Source organism: Callorhinus ursinus, unplaced genomic scaffold, assembly GCF_003265705.2.
Source record: "Callorhinus ursinus isolate GAN/ISIS: 27379988/994484 unplaced genomic scaffold, GSC_fseal_2.0 scaffold32, whole genome shotgun sequence".
In the NCBI taxonomy this organism is placed as follows: domain Eukaryota; kingdom Metazoa; phylum Chordata; class Mammalia; order Carnivora; family Otariidae; genus Callorhinus; species Callorhinus ursinus.
Genome location: NW_027397094.1, coordinates 7640528 through 7658614, shown reverse-complemented (window position 1 = coordinate 7658614; position 18087 = coordinate 7640528). Strand labels below are relative to the sequence as shown.

At 43.9% G+C, this 18087-nt stretch overlaps 1 protein-coding gene across 7 annotated transcripts in view; it reads left to right on the top strand.

The window, feature by feature from the left end:
- The window catches only part of RNLS (renalase, FAD dependent amine oxidase), a 268671-nt gene that overhangs the window by 822 nt on the left and 249762 nt on the right, over nucleotides 1-18087 (top strand). For all 7 annotated transcript variants that reach the window (XM_073878974.1, XM_073878975.1, XM_073878977.1 and 4 more), the window contains exons 2-4: nucleotides 784-889; nucleotides 1553-1695; nucleotides 7505-7663. In XM_073878974.1, coding sequence (XP_073735075.1) covers nucleotides 784-889; nucleotides 1553-1695; nucleotides 7505-7663 — 408 coding nt within the window. The remainder of the gene's footprint in view (nucleotides 1-783; nucleotides 890-1552; nucleotides 1696-7504; nucleotides 7664-18087) is intronic.

Sequence of the window (18087 nt, the reverse complement as noted above, 5' to 3'; positions counted from 1 at the left end):
TCCGGGAGGAGCGGGAGGAGCCCCGCGCGGGGTCAGGAGCGGGAGGAAGGAGGAGGCCCGGGCAAGAGGAATGGGGGTGGGTGGGCGGGGAGCGGGAGGAGCTCTTCTTGGGGTTAGGGAGGAGGGGGGAGCCCTGGGTAGGAGGAGGAGGGCAGGAGGAGAGGGAGCCCGGATCAAGTTCCGGGGGAGCAGGGGGAGTGGGGGTGGGGGCGCGGGGAGCGGGAGGAGCCCCCCCCTCCCCGCGTCAGGGTCGCTCAGCGCCTGCAAGGAGCTCTGGCAGTTTGCCCAGCTTGGGCCTTCCGCCACCCCCGCTGGTCCGCGGGCTTTTTTCTTGGTCTGGCCATGCCGTCCCTGCCTTCCCATCGGGAGGATCCCAAAGTACCCTTGGACCGGGACGAAGATCTAGTTTACAGACTCCTCTTTTTCTCAGGAAACCCGATTGCAAGAGTGATTCATTCTGACATTTCTTGGCGTCATTTCGTTTCATGTTATCCATGCACCCATTCCTTTTGTTTAAATGTGTGAATCCAGGGGCTAGGCACAGCGCTGAACACCGCTGCACCCTTCGTGTGTCCTCTTTAAAAATACCTCACGGTGACCACATTGTCTCTGTGAACTACTTCCTGGCAAAGCCCAAAACTGAACCAGAAAAGCACAACAAAGTCCTTTTTTAAAAAATACAGCCAGAATCCATTTGGCCTAACCTGAGGTGAATAATTGAGGCGTGAACTGCAGAAGGTTTCCTTCTGATGCACTAAGATGTTTCCTGTGAATGAATCCAAGGGGGAAGAATGACTACGGCCAGGAGTCCCTGCAATCCACAGAGCACAGTTGACTTGGGTGCCCAGTACATCACCTGCACACCTCATTACGCCAAGCAACACCAAAGGTGAGTTAGTTGAAAGGGGAGGAGTCATTCTTGGTGACCGTAGGATGTAAAAAGGTAGAAATCATCCAGTTTTAACAGGGTGACACTTTGCTTCTTGTAATACAGTGAAGATATAAATAATATTATCATTGCTGATGGCGTTAGCAGTAAGAGGTAGGGAGTCTTACCTCCTGGTGTGGTCCTGAAGGTCACCTGAGATGCTACATCCTGAGGGCTCAATTTAAATATGAATTACTGTGTTGTGTTGAGGAAGAGACAACTAGTCAGTCTTCACCAAATTCAAAATGGGTGGACTGCATACCTTTCTATCTTCACTGACCTTTAATTTTGAGAGATACAAGAAAATAGGCCTTCAGCTAATGTCAGCAAAAGATGTATGGATTCTCAAAACGTTTCTGTTCTTCACCAGAATTATGGTTTATTAATTTTTTTGAAGTACGCTCTAGGCCCCACGTGGGGCTTGAACTCACGCCTCCCAAGATCAAGAGTCGCGTGCTCTACTGAATTATGTTTTATTAACACGAAACATACATTGAGTTGACCATATGAAGATTTTTAGTTATTTAGAATGATAATCTCTAAGAATTCTTGGAAGAGAATACAGTGTTTTTAAGCTAACTGACTGTGGTATATAATTATATCATGTATATTGATTTATTTCAGTTTTTATGTTGACCTGTTAGCTCTTGGCATTTTGAAGCCTCTGACCTCTCCTATTGAAGGGATGATGATGAAAGAGGGAGACTGTAACTTTGTGGCACCTCAAGGAGTTTCTTCAATTATTAAGCATTACTTGGACGAATCAGGTGGGGATAGGATTTGCTCTGCTTTCTTTTAAAATTGGCACTTAACGATAAAAGTTGTATACATAATTAAATATTAATACTATAAAGAAAGTTATAAAATAGATGTTCTCCTCTTCACCACTCAATAGCTAATTTTCTTTTCCTAAAGTAATCCCTAATAACGGTTTTCAATGTATGCTTCTAGAAAAAAGTTTGTGCATCTCTTGATTTACATGACTGCCTCTGTTTATTTATTCATGTATGTGTATATTTATTCTTTTTAAGTATACAAATGGGATTATTTTTCATAAACCGACACCTTGTTTGGTCTGTTCATAATAAATCAGTCCTCGCCTCCCCGTTTTCTGTCTACCTCCTATTGGTTCTGTTTCTCTGGAGAAGCCTAATACAGCCTAGACTGAATCAAATCTTAGGTCTGTTTTCATAACAACAAATTCAGTATGCTTCGTTCTTTTCAATGCCTGTTCAGTGTTACATTATTTATAAATAAACATACATTGTATATGTAAGCATTAGCTTTCTGGAAAATATTTAGGTTGTTGGTAGGGGTGAGGGGTTGTTTTGGTTTTAGCTAATACAATATGACTGCACTGTCTAACCCTGACACGCTTCTGTAAGTATATCTGTAGGACCAATTTCTAACAGGACAGTAGCTGTGTCAGATGGTATGGTGAATTTTTAATTAAGCTAGGTGGTGCCGTCTATTGCTCTTAAAGAATATCTCATCAACAGTGAATGAGGAGGCACCTGGGTGGCTCAGTCGGTCAAGCATCAGACTCTTGGTTTTGGCTCAGGTCATGATCTCAGGGTGGTGAGATGGAGCCCCACGTCGGGCTCTGAGCTCACTGGGGAGCCTGCCTCTCCCTCTCCCTCCACCCCTCCCACTTGTGTTCTTTCTCTCTCTCTCTCTCTCAAATAAATAAATAAATCTTTAAAAAAATTTTTAAAAATTTTTTAAAAAGCAGTGAATGAGAATATCTCTTTCTATACATGTTGATATTATGGAGATTTTAAATTTTTGCCAGTGTGATCGGTTCAAGCTGGTGTCTTTTTGTGTTTTGATTTGTATTTACATAATTATGAGTGAGTTTATGCATCTTTATGTTTTTAGCGAGCTCTTTCCATCTTTTTCCTGTGACTTTCTTATTTATAACCTTTGCCCATTTTCTATTAGGATTTTCATTTCTTTATATGTTTCTGAATGTTTTGAAAATGACCTTTTTTAAAAAGATGATAAATGATCTTGGATAAGAAATTGATTTATTTCTTTATTTTTTTAAATTTTTTGAAATTATTTTTTAAAGATTTTGTTTATTTTTGTGAGAGAGAGAGAGAAAGAACACACACAAGGCGGGTTGGGGGGTAGAGGGAGAAACAGACTCTCCGCTGAGCAGGGAGCCTGATGCAGGACTCGATCCCTGGACCCTGGGATTACGATCTGAGCCGAAGGCAGACGCTTAACCAACTGAGCCACCCAAGCACCCAACAATTCCTTTTTTTTAAACAGAAGTAAGTTTCTTGATGAATCATAAGTAAATTACCCAATTCAAGATCACTGACGAAAGGTGCTAAGAAGTTTTGTTTCAAAAGCTATTTGTAGAATAATTACCGTTTTGATTTTCTTCATCAACTTTTACTTATTGAGAACTCCAAGAATCCCTGATAGCAGGCAAGGGAGACATCAGTGAGATTGAATATACATACAGCATGGGAACATAGTAGATGTCGCTCTGGTTAGACCATTTCTCCATCTAGAATTCAGTCTACAATGGTGTATTACTCAGGATTTTCCAGAGAAACAGAGCCAAAAGGAGGTAGATATAATAGGATATATGTGTGTGTGTCTGTGTGTGTGTTTGTGTGTGTGTGTGTGTGTGTATGTGTATATATATATATATATATAGATATAATAGGATATATTCATATATATATGACTTATTATAAAGAATTGGCTCATGTGATTATGGAAGTTGGCAAGTGTCAATATCTTCAGGATGAACTGGCAAGTTGGAGACAAAGGAAGAGATGATTTTTCAATTCAAATCTGAATACAAGGGGAAAAAAAAACCCAAAAAACCTTTGTCCCAGTTTGAAGGCTGTCAGTCAGGAAGAATTCTTCACTCTTGGGGAGGGAGGGTCAGTCTTTTTGTTTTATTCAAGCCAATGACTGGATAAGAGCCATCTACATTAGGTAGGGAGGGTAAACTGCCTTAGTCTACCAATTTAAATGTTACTGTCATCCAAAATCACCCTCAAAGACAGACCCAGAATAATGTTTGACCAAAATCTGGACACTCCATGACCCAGTCAAACTATTGCTTAAAATTAACCATTATAGAATGTGATACCATTGGATATTTTGTAGAATGTCACCAATCAGCTTCATAGATTGCCTCCATATAACGTTTAAAAATTTCATTTCCATCATGATTTGACCCAATTTGGATGTGCATGTTTACTGAAATCCTCGAGTACTTACTAACCGTATTATATATCTATCCATCCATGCATGCACACATCCATTCAGTAAACACTTGCTGAGTACCTGCTGTATGCCAGACACTGTTTGAGATGCTAAGGATACAAGAACCAAAGTCCTTGCCCTCTTATAGCTGATGTTCTGGCAGAGGGACAGTCCTTGAATACAGAGTACCTACATCCTTCTTTTGGGAGGTGTTTGGGAGGAGATATGTTTTATCTTACAATTTTGCTTTGGAAGCTCTTGGGAAAAGAGGTCATATTTAATTATTTGTGGCTCACATAAAATTTAACAGTACCCCTGTACGTACCAGGTAGCTATCATGATATATAGATTTCTGTATCTAATTCTATATATGTATATGTAACATACATATAGTTATATATATTAGGTGATTATCAGTTTTAATTTAACCAATTCTTAATAAAAACCTGTTTATATTTTCAATTTGTACAGCCTCTTGAGACAATGATTTTATAGATTTTTTTATCACTATGTAAAATATTATTTACTTCAAAAAGTAATTTTTAAAAAAGATTACATACTGGAAGAAAGTTTGGAAGACACAGAAAAATAGCAAGAAAAATGTCACTATAGACATCAACAATAAGTCCATTATGTGACCTACTTTCTGCTTTTTTAAAAAATGAATTTTTATATAATTGAGTTCAAGGTCTGTATAATTTGAGTTTATATAAATGATTTCTTTGTTTATTTTAATATTATCTTTGCAATACTTCAAGTCTTTTCCCCTCTTTACCCAGATCTGTTGTTATAGAATATATAGACCTTATCTGTACTATTTTAAATTTTACAATTGTATCCTTTTAAACATCCTTTAAACTTCTGTAAAGCTTTCTCTCCACTAAATGGTCCACCAAAGTGTTTTAGTGTTTCCACAACATAAGTGAGAGAGTTTCTGGAATCAGAATGACCTGGACTGAAATTAACGTTCTGCCACCCCTTCCTAGCTATGTAATAATAGGAAAGTTTAAAAATCTATACCCTGGTTCTTTCATTGGAAAAATGAGAGTAATAACAGTACCCACCACAAAGTGTTATCGTGAGAACTAAGGGATATAATGCATTCATTGTCAACCCAAGCAAATAGTAGGCTAGGTAAAGAGGAACCTCTTGATAAATGTTGGTTTAAAAAATAATCTCCTTGAATGAAGTTGACCTTTGCATAAGAACCCAAATTGTGAAGTCATTCCAAAAATACTCTACAGTTTGGAATCGATAAAGTTTGCAACCCCGCAATCTGTTGGACGAACCAGTAGTCGTTTAGATTGGACCCGCCCTCCAGGGAAATTATCTGTATGGGATATGTCTAATCATGTGTGCCTTAGAATGCGTTCAAATCTCTAAAGCCAATATTTAACTAGAACAACTTCCCAGAACAGCGGCCTGAACCGCAGGGATGCTGATCCAGTAGGTCTGGTTTAGGTCTCAGAATGTGCATTTCTAACGGGTTCCGAGGTGCTGCTGGTACTGCTGGTCTGGGGTCCACACTTAAGAGAACCACTGACATACCCCTCGCAGAATATTTTGGGACCATTGGGATACATGTCCAAGACATTTGGCCAGGTGTGGAGAATTTCTAGGTCAGTAGACTTCAGTTCCCTGAAACACACACACCTGCTCACCATGACCAATAACCATGCAGAGCTCTTTCCCAAGGGAATATTATGTGAAAACACAACAGAATAAAGCGTATAAAATAACTTGACTTCCTAGAGGTCCAGATCAGGGCCAGAACCAGAGTGAGGTGAGTAAGTTGACCAGGTCGGGGTGAGACATTCTAAATAAATAGAACCAGGTGAGGGGAAACTGTTCAGGGTGGAGTGGAGACAGCGGGTAGGAGTTGAAAGCTCCAGTTATCTGCACCTTCCCTAAGCAGGGGCCTTAGGGAAAGCCTCAGGCAGGTTGGAGGCTGTTTCCTAGCCCTTGCTCTCATCTATGAACAGAACGATGCTAGTTGGCCTGAAAGAGATGGACCCCTGGGCCTAGTTAGCACCTCGTTCCTTCTAATATATTTGCCTTTGATTTAAAAAATGTGAACGTTTACAGTGTTGTCTCAGGATTATTCCAGGGACAGTGAAGGTGTCTGAGCTCTGGAGACATGACATGGAAGAAGTGGGTTTTTCAGATAGATAAGACATACCTGAAACATGCAGATATTTTGAATCAATGTCCGAATGATGGTGGAGGGACCTCATAGGTGAGGAGCATCACACTGAGCTGGAGGACCCGCAGGAAGGAAGCCTCAGGGCCCAGGGTGGACCTAAGCCAGATTTTGAGTGGCTAGGATCATGAGGCGTCCCCGGTAATGATGAACAGGATCTTCCAACGGGCTATTTTATTATTTATTATCTTCTTCTTTATTATAATTTCTTGCTTTTCTGTTCCTGAGGTTGCCTAAAAGTAGATTTGTTTTTAAATTAAGTTTTCTGAAAGTTGAAATGTGTGGGAAGTGCTTGGTCCCAAGGAGACTTAGTGATCCAGTTATATTTTCTTATCTTTTGGTTTACAGTCCCTGATTCATTCTCTTCAACAGGTACTTATTAAATCCCTGGTATGTGCTGAGTACTCTACTGTATATGCGATACGGTATTCACAGAAACAAAACAGGCATAGTTCCTTCCCTGTGGGCTCACAGATTAATAGGGAAGAAAATATTAATCAAATAACTACTCAAGTAATTACTAAAATATTTTGGTGATAAAGAAGAAAAGTGCAATGAGAGGACATTCTCGATTGTATTTCTCCTAATTCCAGTTCTTAATGAAGGTAACTGATCCACCAACGAGGGCTAGGATTTCTTTCACAGACCCCTTTTACAGGTTTAAGAGGGAATCTTAATTTCTTTAATAGGGGAATATGGCTCTTCTCGCTATTTCTAGAATTGTTAACACCTTCACTAAAGTGTATTCCTGCTCTTCGAAGGTTGTGAGCTTTAGATTCGGGTGGATATAGTTTTATATCATGGAGTGACATCTCTGAATTTGTTTCCTTCTTTGTGAAATTAATTGATACTATGTATATCAAGTACTTATTATAGTCTTGGCATATAGTAGCTGCTTAATGAAAGACAGCTGGGATTCCTAGTATTGATTGTAGCAGTAGGGTTTTGTACCCAGGGGCGGGCATCGATCCCAAGGTCCAAGGTGCCAGAAGGAGAGGAATTTCTACAGAATGAGAAAGGGAACCCCTAGAAGAGAGACTTCACTGTTTAATTCGCCTGAATGGATTCAGCGTGTGACTCTTCTGTTTCTCCTCGTTCATATTGGAAATCCTGATTATGTGAACATGACTTCGCTTTTGGAACAGGTGCTGATGTCTACTTCAGACACTGTGTGACCCAGATCAACCTGCGAAATGACAAGTGGGAAGTCTCCAAGGACAAAGGTCCCCCCGAGCTGTTTGACATTGTTGTCCTCACGATGCCAGTTCCTCAGATTCTGCAGCTTCAAGGTGACGTCGCAAACTGTGAGTCCCGGCCTGCGCCGTCCACCTGAGAGCGGGGCTCCTCTCATGGGGGGTTCACTGTGGGCCCCGGCCTGCGCCGTCCACCTGAGAGCGGAGCTCCTCTCATGGGGGGTTCACTGTGGGCCCCGGCCTGCGCCGTCCACCTGAGAGCGGGGCTCCTCTCATGGGGGGTTCACTGTGGGCCCTGGACTGCGCCGGGGGTTCAGTTATACTGAATTCAGTATAAGTCTCTTAGCAAACGGTGTATTATGGATTCTATTGATTTGCGTCTTTTAAAAACTGATACTATGGCCTTGTTCGTGATATTAGTCTAGGTCAAACTGCAACCCGTGGAATTTTTTTTAACCAGTAAAAACTTGAACATTTTTCTTACTGCCCTTGCCTTTAAGAAATAAATGTTTTTGGGGGACATGCAGTTGCTTGGCATAAGAGAAGCGCAGTCTCTTGGTGGCCATTCTGGAGATAAGAAGATTTTTATGATACAAGAATTAATTACATCGGGCGCCTGGGTGGCTCAGTCGGTTAAGCGTCTGCCTTCGGCTCAGGTCATGATTTCAGGGTCCTGGGATCGAGCCCCACATCGGGCTCCCTGCTCCGCGGAAATCCTCCCTCTGCCCCTCCCCCTGCTTGTGCTTTCTCCCTCTCATTCACTCACTCTCTCAAATAATTAAATAAAATCTTAAAAAGAAAAGTAAAGAATTGATTACATCAACCCCTGGCAAACCTCATCTTGGATTGCTCTCGTGTGTGAATCTCATGTTCTCGCCTGGGCTTGGGACTTGTTGGAGCACCTTTTACCTGGCTTCTCCCCCTCCTTTTTTAATTTTAATTTAATTTTTATTTTTTTTTAGATTTTATTTACTTGGAGAGAGAGAGAGAGAAAGAGAGTGAGTGGGAGGGAGAGGAAGAGACAATCTGAGGTAGACTCCATGCTGAGTGCAGAGCCTGACATGGGGCTTGATCTCATGACCTTGAGATCATGACCTGATTCGAAACCAAGAGTTGGACGCTCAGTTGACTGGACCACCCAGGTGCCCCCTCCCGCTCCTTTTTTTTTTTTTTTTTTTTTACAAACAGCTTTGAGATATAATTCACAGGCCATACAGTTCATCTATTTAAAGTGTACATTTCCATGGTATTGGGTATACTTACCTATATATGCAGTTGTCACCACAGTCAACTTAGGAACATTTTCATCACCTTGAAAAGAAACCCCGTATCCTAAAGCATTCGACTCCATCCCTCTATCTCTATCTCTGTCCTGGCCCTAAGCAAACAATAATCTACTTTGTCCCTCGATAGATTTCCCTATTTCCTGGATTCTTTTTTTTTTTTTAAGATTTTATTTATTTATTTGACAGAGAGACACAGTGAGAGAGGGAACACCAGCAGGGGGAGTGGGAGAGGGAGAGGCAGGCTTCCCGCGGAGCAGGGAGCCCGATGCGGGGCTGGATCCCAGGACCCCGGGATCATGACCTGAGCCGAAGGCAGACGCTTAACGACTGAGCCACCCAGGCGCCCCCCTATTTCCTGGATTCTTAAGAAAAGCTGTTCTTTGGCTCTGCTTTGCCTCACTGACTTTTCCCTGTCTCCCATCATGTCTGGCTGAGCCTGACGCCGCAAAGTCATTGACTTCTAGAAAATACTTCGCTTGCCTTGAAGGGGTTCCTTTTGCTTCCTTCCTTGAGCTCTTGCTTCAGAGAGATCGTATATTCCTTTACTGTTTTCAGGTCATTGCCTCAGTGTTTGTTGGACTAATCTGCTTCCGGCCAAATTTTTCTGAAATGTATTTTTCATCAGCTCATTTGTTAGTTCTGTTACGTTCTGTTGTCCTCCTTATTTTGTCTGCATCTGTCCCTCTCTGATTGTTACCCATCTTTCCACGGCTCTATTTCTGTCGACTTCACGAAGAATAGTGTTGTCAGGAAAGGCCAGACATTTCAGTAAAAGTAGGTTGCTAGTGATCATAACGATTGGATGCTACTGATCATTAATATAATAATATTTTTATTAACATGGAAAGATTCCACGGTATTTTTAAACTAGAAAAGGTGTGTAGATGCATCTGTTTCTTTTCCATCTACCAAAAATAGTTTGACAGAAACATATTGTTATTGCTTGAAGATGATTTTCATTTTCTTCCTTAAAATTTTTTGAATAGTCATAACTTTAAAAAAAAATAAGGAGAGTTTACTTTGACTATAAAAAATGGTACTGTTGACACCATTTAAAAAAATATACCGCGCTGAAAAGGAAATAGAACTTTTCTCCTTTTCCTTTTCATTGGAGGTGTATGGTGGGATATGTAGGCTCTTTATGATGAAAACATTTACGAGGGACACCTGGGTGGCTCAGACAGTTAAGCGTCTGCCTTCGGCTCAGGTCATGGTCCCAGGGTCCTGGGATCGAGCCCCACATTGGGCCTCTGCTCAGCAGGGAGCCTGCTTCCCCTCTCCCCAACCCCTCCCCTCACTCATGCTCTCTCTCTCAAATCAATAAATAAAATCTTAAAAAAAAATAAAACGTTTACAAACGACTGACTTGGTACGCTTTACTGAGCGTAAGGGTCTTTGGGTTTTGTATTGGCTCAAATCAGAATTGGACCCCATGCAAATAAGTCTGTGTTTAGTTCATTGTTATGAAAGAAGCCACCGTGGCCGTAAAGGGTTAAAACAAAATGTCCAACAATAACCCTCTACCACCTATGGGTCTAAAACAAAGGGATGATTTATTTATTTGTTTATCTGAGAGGGGGGAGAGAGAGTGCAAGCGGAGGGGCAGAGGGAGAGGGAGAGGATCTCAAGCAGACTCCCCACTCAGCCCTGAGCCCGATGGGCTGAGATCCTGACCTGAGCCGAAATCAAGAGTCAGACACTCAACCAACTGAGCCACCCAGGCGCCCCTAAAACAAAGGGATTAAAAACATCTGCTTTCTCTTTAAACTGTAAATCTCAACACCGAGCTCAGTATGAGGATTGTTAATGTCTTCTTGTCTGTGTTTTCCGGAGAGACTTAGATACCTGCTTGCTTGAGTATGACCGGGTTACGTCATAGGTCCCTGGAGGAAGACCTCCATCTACAAGGCCGCGTGCTGCCACCTCGTGGACCCTCTGTGTATTGCAGTTCCCCACAGAATTTTTAAACTAGAGTGGACTCTGAAGGTGAGGCAATAGAATATACATAAAACTGTGACTCTAAGTCACAAAACCCCAGTGTCACAGGGAAATAAACTTAGGCCCACGATAACTGACTAACCTACCCAGAAGTGCCTAGCTAGTCAGTGACAGGCCTTGCCTTCCTACAAACTGTGAGCAGCCCCAAGCCTTTGCTTTCTTTGTATTTCCTTCTCATTCCGCCCCGCTTCTAAATCACGTCTGCCCTCTTGGATCAGGACAAATACCATCTCTTATGTGAAAGACTTCCCTGTTGGTTACACGTGGTCTGGATTTTTCCCTACCCAGTGCTCTCTCCTTATTTTGCTTTTCACAGAAGACACGGAACTACTTTTTTTTTTTTTTTTTTGAAAATTACTTATTTATTACATTATTCCAGGTGGGACCCATGTAGACCACCTCTTATAATTCGTGATTCACCTCCCGGCTCTATAACTGTGCTGCTCTGTATGCATTAATATCACAGGATTATCTCCCTTAATCCTCACAACGATCCTAAGACGTTATTATTATTATGATTATTTCCATTCTTGGTATTTCCATGCTCGGATGTGAACCTGTTGGTGAGACTCCAGAGCCCATACTCTTAACTGCTTACACCCGGTTATCCTGGACATACTTCACCTTAGACCACCTGTTGCTAATGATTTCCTGTAGGGATGAGTTCCCGGAGTGTCCTGCGCACTCCCGATCACCGTGTTTTCTGAACGTGCCTGATGAAGATCGCTGATGAAAAAAATTTAAGGGGCGCCCGGGTGGCTCAGCCCGTTAAGCGGCTGCCTTCGGCTCAGGTCATGATCTTGGGGTCCTGGGATCGAGCCCCACATCCGGCTCCCTGCTCAGCGGAGAGCCTGTTTCTCCCTCTCCATCTGCCTGCCACTCTGCCTACTTGTGCTCTCTCTCTCTGTCAAATAAATAAATAAAGTCAAAAAAAAAATTTAAGGGGTGCTTCTGAGAAGATTTTGATTCCTGGGGTTTGGGTAGGGCCCAGGAATCTGCATCTGTAATCAGCACCCCTCCTGGTTACATCTGGGATTCTGTCTTATTTAACGCTCATCGGAGTTCATTGTGACTCCTGTTTTTCAGTGTCTTCACGGAGCCATAAAAATCCACGAGGAAAGGGGTCCCGTGGCCACTCTGTCCCCACCCAGCATCAAATACCATGTGACACACGGATGCACACACCATTGGCTGAAGGAACAGCATCTGTTTTAATCCCCAACTTGATTATAAGCTCCTTGTGGTCAGATGACCTTGGAGTCCACTGGTTTTGGCTTGGTTCCCCGTTTGGCTGCTGGGGTAAAAGGGTGACGCTTGGGTAGACCAGGGAGTTTCAAGACTGGAAGGGACCTCGGGGCTCATTGCTTCTTCCACACTGACTTTATTATTATTTTTTTTAAATATTTTTTATTTATTTATTTGACAGAGAGAGACACAGCGAGAGGGGGAACACAAGCAGGGGGAGTGGGAGAGGGAGAAGCAGACTCCCCGCCGAGCAGGGAGCCCGATGCGGGGCTCGATCCCAGGACCCTGGGATCATGACCTGAGCCGAAGGCAGACGCTCAAGAACTGAGCCCCCCAGGCGCCCCCACACTGACTTTAGAGATGAGGACTTTCAGATGGGATCTGCCTTCTACACGATCACACACTTTCGTGGGGACCACACAGGAGAAAGTGTGGCTGAGTAAAAGGCACCTTTCAAATATCCTTATTGTCTTGATTTCATGTTTCCTACACATTTATTTATTATTCATTTATTTATTTTAAAATACTTATTTATTTGAGGGGGGGAGGGGCAGAGGGAGAAGGAGAGAGAGAATCCAAAGTAGGCCTCATGCTCAGCACAGAACCCCCGAGGGGCTCGGTCCCACGACAGCAAGATCCTGACCTGAGCCAAAACCAAGAGTCAGACCGTTAACCGGTTGAGCCCCCCGGGCGCCCCCATGTTTCCTACCCATTTAAATAGAACTCTTCATTGGGCTGGAATGGGGCATCTGGGTCTGAATCCACACACGGGGATTCCCTGCCCGAGTTGTCAGCTCCTCCGCTAGGAGCGAAGCAGAGGCAGTGGAGAGACTGCGGGGTGAACAGTGTAGAATAAAGTGGGTGGGACGTGGTGAGTGACTCTCAGTCACGAGAAGCATGGAAGGTTCCGCTGCGCGTGCCGTGCTGCCTCCCACATGCCTAGATGGAAGGAACGTGTACCTTAAAGGTCTCCTGGTGGATATGTTTCCTTAATGGTTTGGTATGCTGTCTCCCATCCTCAACACCAGAATGGTCGTTTATTTTTTTGAGATAGAAAGGAACGAACGAACGAACCAGGTCAGGCACTGGCACCTCGGGGAGCACCCCCCTTCCTCCCCTTGTATGCTAGGGAGCACTCCCTCCTGCTCCCACCAGATGACTGCCCGGAGGTGAGAACCGTGTTCATCTGAGCAGAAACATGGTAAGATACCCCCAGGGGGGGAAACATGCTAGTCCTTCCCTGCCTTGACCCCACGAAACACTGCCAGTTCTAGACCAGAGACCTCAAGCTGCCTGACGTCACAAGAGGTGAATGAATGAGAGCAAAAGGTCTACACGGAACCCATCAGAAGGGTCCCTAAGAGGAAGCCGAGGGAGAGGCAGGGACAGTCGTAGAGTTAGTCTCCGTCCTTCAGGAATCCCGGTCTACTCCGGGCCCCTGGAATGAACCATACATTCTTCGTGCATTTGCTCCTAAAGCTCCCCTTGCCTGGAATACTGGGACACGTGCTCTGGTCTCCATCCTTCGGGACCCAGCCCCGGGCCCGTGAGTTCCCGGGCTTCTCTGACAGCTCTGTTCTTCCGGGGAAGTGTCTCAGGACTTCTCCAGCACTGCTTCTTTATACTCATTTAGCTCTTGGCATCGGCTCTCCTGCCGAGGACAGTTAAGAGCACTGACGGAGGGAGCCAGAGTTTGTAACTGAGCCTGCCACTCACAGTCTGAGTGATTTGCGGCAAGCTCCTTAACCTCCCTGAGCTCTTGTGTACAAAATGAGGATAACAAACATGATCTACACGTGGGATCATAGTGAAGACTCAGTGAGACACTCTGAGTACAGACCTTGTCAGGGCACTGAACCCATAGTAAGCACATTGCTGTTATTAATACTCTTGGTGACTTTTTAATGTCTGTGACGTCTTTACCACTAGGGAAAAGGCCTGGGTGTCTGTTTAAGGGGTGGAATGCTTGGTGTTGGGGATTAGGGCAGCCAGACAAATCCCGTGTATCAGTAAGGGTATTGGAAACACAGTGGGGATCATTGCTTTGCCCTTACGCAAAACAACGGCATCTTTGTATCCAGAACACTGTGTGGTCAACTTGCGTTAGAATCTACAACACTACGGTGCAAGGGATGTTTGTTTCTTTGTTCCTCTAAGTTTACAAATTACCCTCTCCACCTACCTGATAGAACCCTCCCTCGTCATCATTAGGGCTTCTTCTCTTCCCTTTGGGGTCACGTGGGAATTCCAGGCTTCTGTAGTGCCAGGAAACGGGGGAGGCATGGCGCTGAGTGCGTAAGATTGCCAGCATTATTGGTGTTCCTCTCCTGTGTAGGCTTGGGCCCAGCCTGGTCCTCTGACATCAGTCAGCCTGGAAGGACTCAGGGATGCCTCATGGGACAGCCCTGCACTGACCCGGAGGCTCTGCAGACCCAGAGGCATGCTCCTCGCACATTCTGCGGCAAGTTGCCTCCTGGGCAGGGCACGCTAGTGGGAGCCAGGTCTCTACCTGGACAGGAACCCCCCCCACCCCCCGCCAAAGCCCTGCCCCTTAGACATTTGATGTCCAGCCCCTACCTTTCTATTTTCAGGGATCCACCACCTTGGTCCACCTTACAATCCTGCAAGAGAAAGACACTTTACTTCCTTCTGACTGCATGTGGGGTGAGGTTGGGGGTCGTCCCAACCTTAAGAAACACACCACTGAGCATCTCTTCCCTAGATTGGAGGTGGGGAAGGGAGAGTTGGTTTTCCCTAAATAACTCATCTTGGTAAATTCTTTAATTTCTGGTTGCTATATGATAGCAAAGATGTAATAAAACTACAGAAGATCTCAAGAAGGCAAATTGTAATAACTGAAGGATCACATGTATATATGAATATAGCCTAAAAGAAGTGAAAACTTCTTTATGGAGAAATGTAAGGCTCCACAGCTCTACAATGGCAATAGTTTTAGGTATGTGTAGACATATAGGTGTATATTCAATTATAAATTAGGAGAACATAGAATTGCTGTTAAAATTCTAGAATACAACTACCAAACGTGGAACAGCAACTTTGAAGCCTTAAAGTAGATAATTTCAGATTAAGGATATGCACTTTAATTCACTGTAGAGAAGTTTGCCCTCTGACAAAATATTATTTGTTTGACTGAGTCTAAAGGAAATGCTTACTTTGCTTATATTTTAAAAATTATGACTTGTGGGGCGCCTGGGTGGCTCAGTTGGTTGAGCAACTGCCTTCAGCTCAGGTCATGATCCTGGAGTCCCAGGATCGAGTCTCGCATCGGGCTCCCCGCTGTCAGCGGGGAGTCTGCTTCTCCCTCTGACCCTCCCCCCTCTCGTGCTCTCTATCTCTATCTCATTCTCTCTCTCAAATAAATAAATAAAATCTTTAATAAAAAAAAAATTATGACTTGTTCACCCGAAATGTAATCGTTAAAAAATTTCAGTAAATTCACAGATGCAGGGTTTTTTGATGAACTATTAAAGATCTTGGGGGTCCATTTCTAACTTTGTAAAGATGCCCAAGTGAATATCCACTTCCTCAGTGGGTATCTATGTACCATTCCTCCCCTTTCCCCACACTGGTGTCTTAGCAAGCAAGCAAGCAAAACTCTTCATGCTGTCCTGCATTCTCTTCTGTCCAGCCTCTGCCTAGACAGTCTGGCTTCAGATACCCTTACTGGTGCCCTTCGGGTATATGGAATTGCTCAGGATATATTTTTAATATATCTGTTAATACACTTAATATTTCTGTTCTTTGGATTTACCTTGATGTGTTAAACCGGTTTGATGGACACGTAGGAGGTTTCCAGTTTTACAAAGTGTTGCTCACAGAATGCTCACGAAGTGTTGATAAGTGCAAATCTGAAACAAAGATTTTCTCCACTAAATTCCTTTCCTCATGGAAACAGTTAATTTTAACATAGAGTAAGGCCCTCTTGATGGTTTTTGTTCTAAGTTTTCTTGGCTCATCCATGTTTTATTTCTGTGTGCTTTAGAATCAGGTTTCATTAAAAAACTCCTGTTGGAATACTGATTTGAATTACATTGAACTTAAGCACTAATTTAGGCAGGAAGGAGACTGTTACAATAGTGCATCTTCCTATCCAAAAGAACACAAAAAAACAGCAAAAACAAAACAGTTCTCTAGGAATTTTCATGTCCTTCAGTAAAATTTTGTAGCTTTTCAGATCTTATGTATTTATTATTAGGATGATTATCTGTGGAGAATGTGAATAATATCACTTTTGTTTTATGTTTACTTAGGTTTTTTCAGAGAAAACCACCTAGTTGTTTTTAAATCCACAATGAAAGGGCTGTGTCTTTTGATAGTGGAGTTAAACCCTTTTATGTTTATTGGGGTAAATAGTGTGTTGCTTTTATCTTTTCCACTGATGTCTGTTATTTATTTTACTTGGTTTTTTCCCCCACTTTTTTTCCATTTTCTTCTTTTCACCAACTTTATCAAGTGTCCTTTTCCCCTTTCTTAGACTGTTTATTTATAGGATCTACAGTTCTTTGTCATTCCATGAACGCCTGTCTTCTTATCCTTTACAAACATGTTTAAACCTATATCATCTCCCCCCTGTTCCTTTCTGCCTTATTCCATAAATAATTTTTGAATGCCTGCTGTATTAGATGTTGTCGGGTAAAGTAAAAAAATTAAGGAGCGGAGCAAGATGGCGGAGGAGTAGGAGACCTGGACTTGTCTGGTCTCAGGAATTCAGCTGAATAGCGATCAAACCATTCTGAACACCTACGAACTCAACAGGAGATCGAAGAGGAGAGTAACAACAACTCTCTGAACAGAGAAGCGACCACTTTCTGGAAGGTAGGGCGTGCGGAGAAGTGAATCCGAGGCGATATTCGGGAGGATAGACGGCGGGGGAGGGGGCCTCCGTCGGCCGCTTCTGGCAAGTGCTAGAGCCGCGGAGCACAAAATCGGACCTTCTAGAAGCCGGCTCCGCGGAGGGACGTCGCTGCAGTGGCTAAGCGGGGGGTGGAATCCTCCCGGGACAGTGTGGTCTCAGGACCCTCGGGGTCACAGAAAGACCGGGGGAGCCTGAGTGTGGCAGAGCTCCCAGGGATCGGAGTGGGGAAGCCGGCTGCAGAGACGGAGCCGAGGCGCGGGCTCTCAGCTCGGGGTGGCCATAAACTGTGATCCTCGGCCCAGTCGGGCCACGGCTCCTCCAGCAGGGACCCAACAAGCGGCAGAGCCGGGGAGACTCCCCTCCCTCCCCCGGGAGGAGCGGCGCGGGAGCGCACCGCAGGGATCTGCTGGGTTTGGAGACTCCACACGGGGTCGGGTGCCAGAGATAGAAACGCTCGGTCACAGGCCGGGTGAGCACGGAGTGCGGCCGGAGACCGGGGACACGGGAGTGACTGCTTTTCTCTGGGGGCGCACTGAGGAGCGGGGCCCCGAGTTCTCGGCTCCTCCGGGCGGAGATTGGGAGGCCACCATTTTCACCCTGGTCCTCCAAAGCTGTGCCGAGAGCTTGCAGGGAACAAAAGCTCCTGAGAGCAAACCCGAGCAGCTTGCTTAGCCCGGACCGACAAGGGCGGGGCAATTCCGCCTCCGGCAAAGACATTTGGGAACCACGGCAACAGGCCCGCTCTCCCAGAGGATCAGCAGGAACAGCCAGCAAGCCAAGACCAAGTTTAATGATCAAGGAGAACGGGAGAACTCCAGCGCTGGGGGAATACTGCACATAGAATTCGTGGCTTTTTTTTTTACCATGATTCATTAGTTTTTCAAAGTTAATTTTTTTAACTGTTTTTTTAATTTCTCTTTTTCCCTTTTTCAACCAACATCTTATCAATCCCTTTTTTTAAAAAAACATTTTTTATTTTTCATTTTTAGAGTCATATTTTATCCCTTCATAGTAGTTACCCTTATTTTTGGCATATATATATAAGTTGTTCTCTCTTTAAAATTTTGAGATACAATTTCTTCTAACAGATCAAAATATACCCTAAATCACTAGTGTATGGCTTTGTTCTA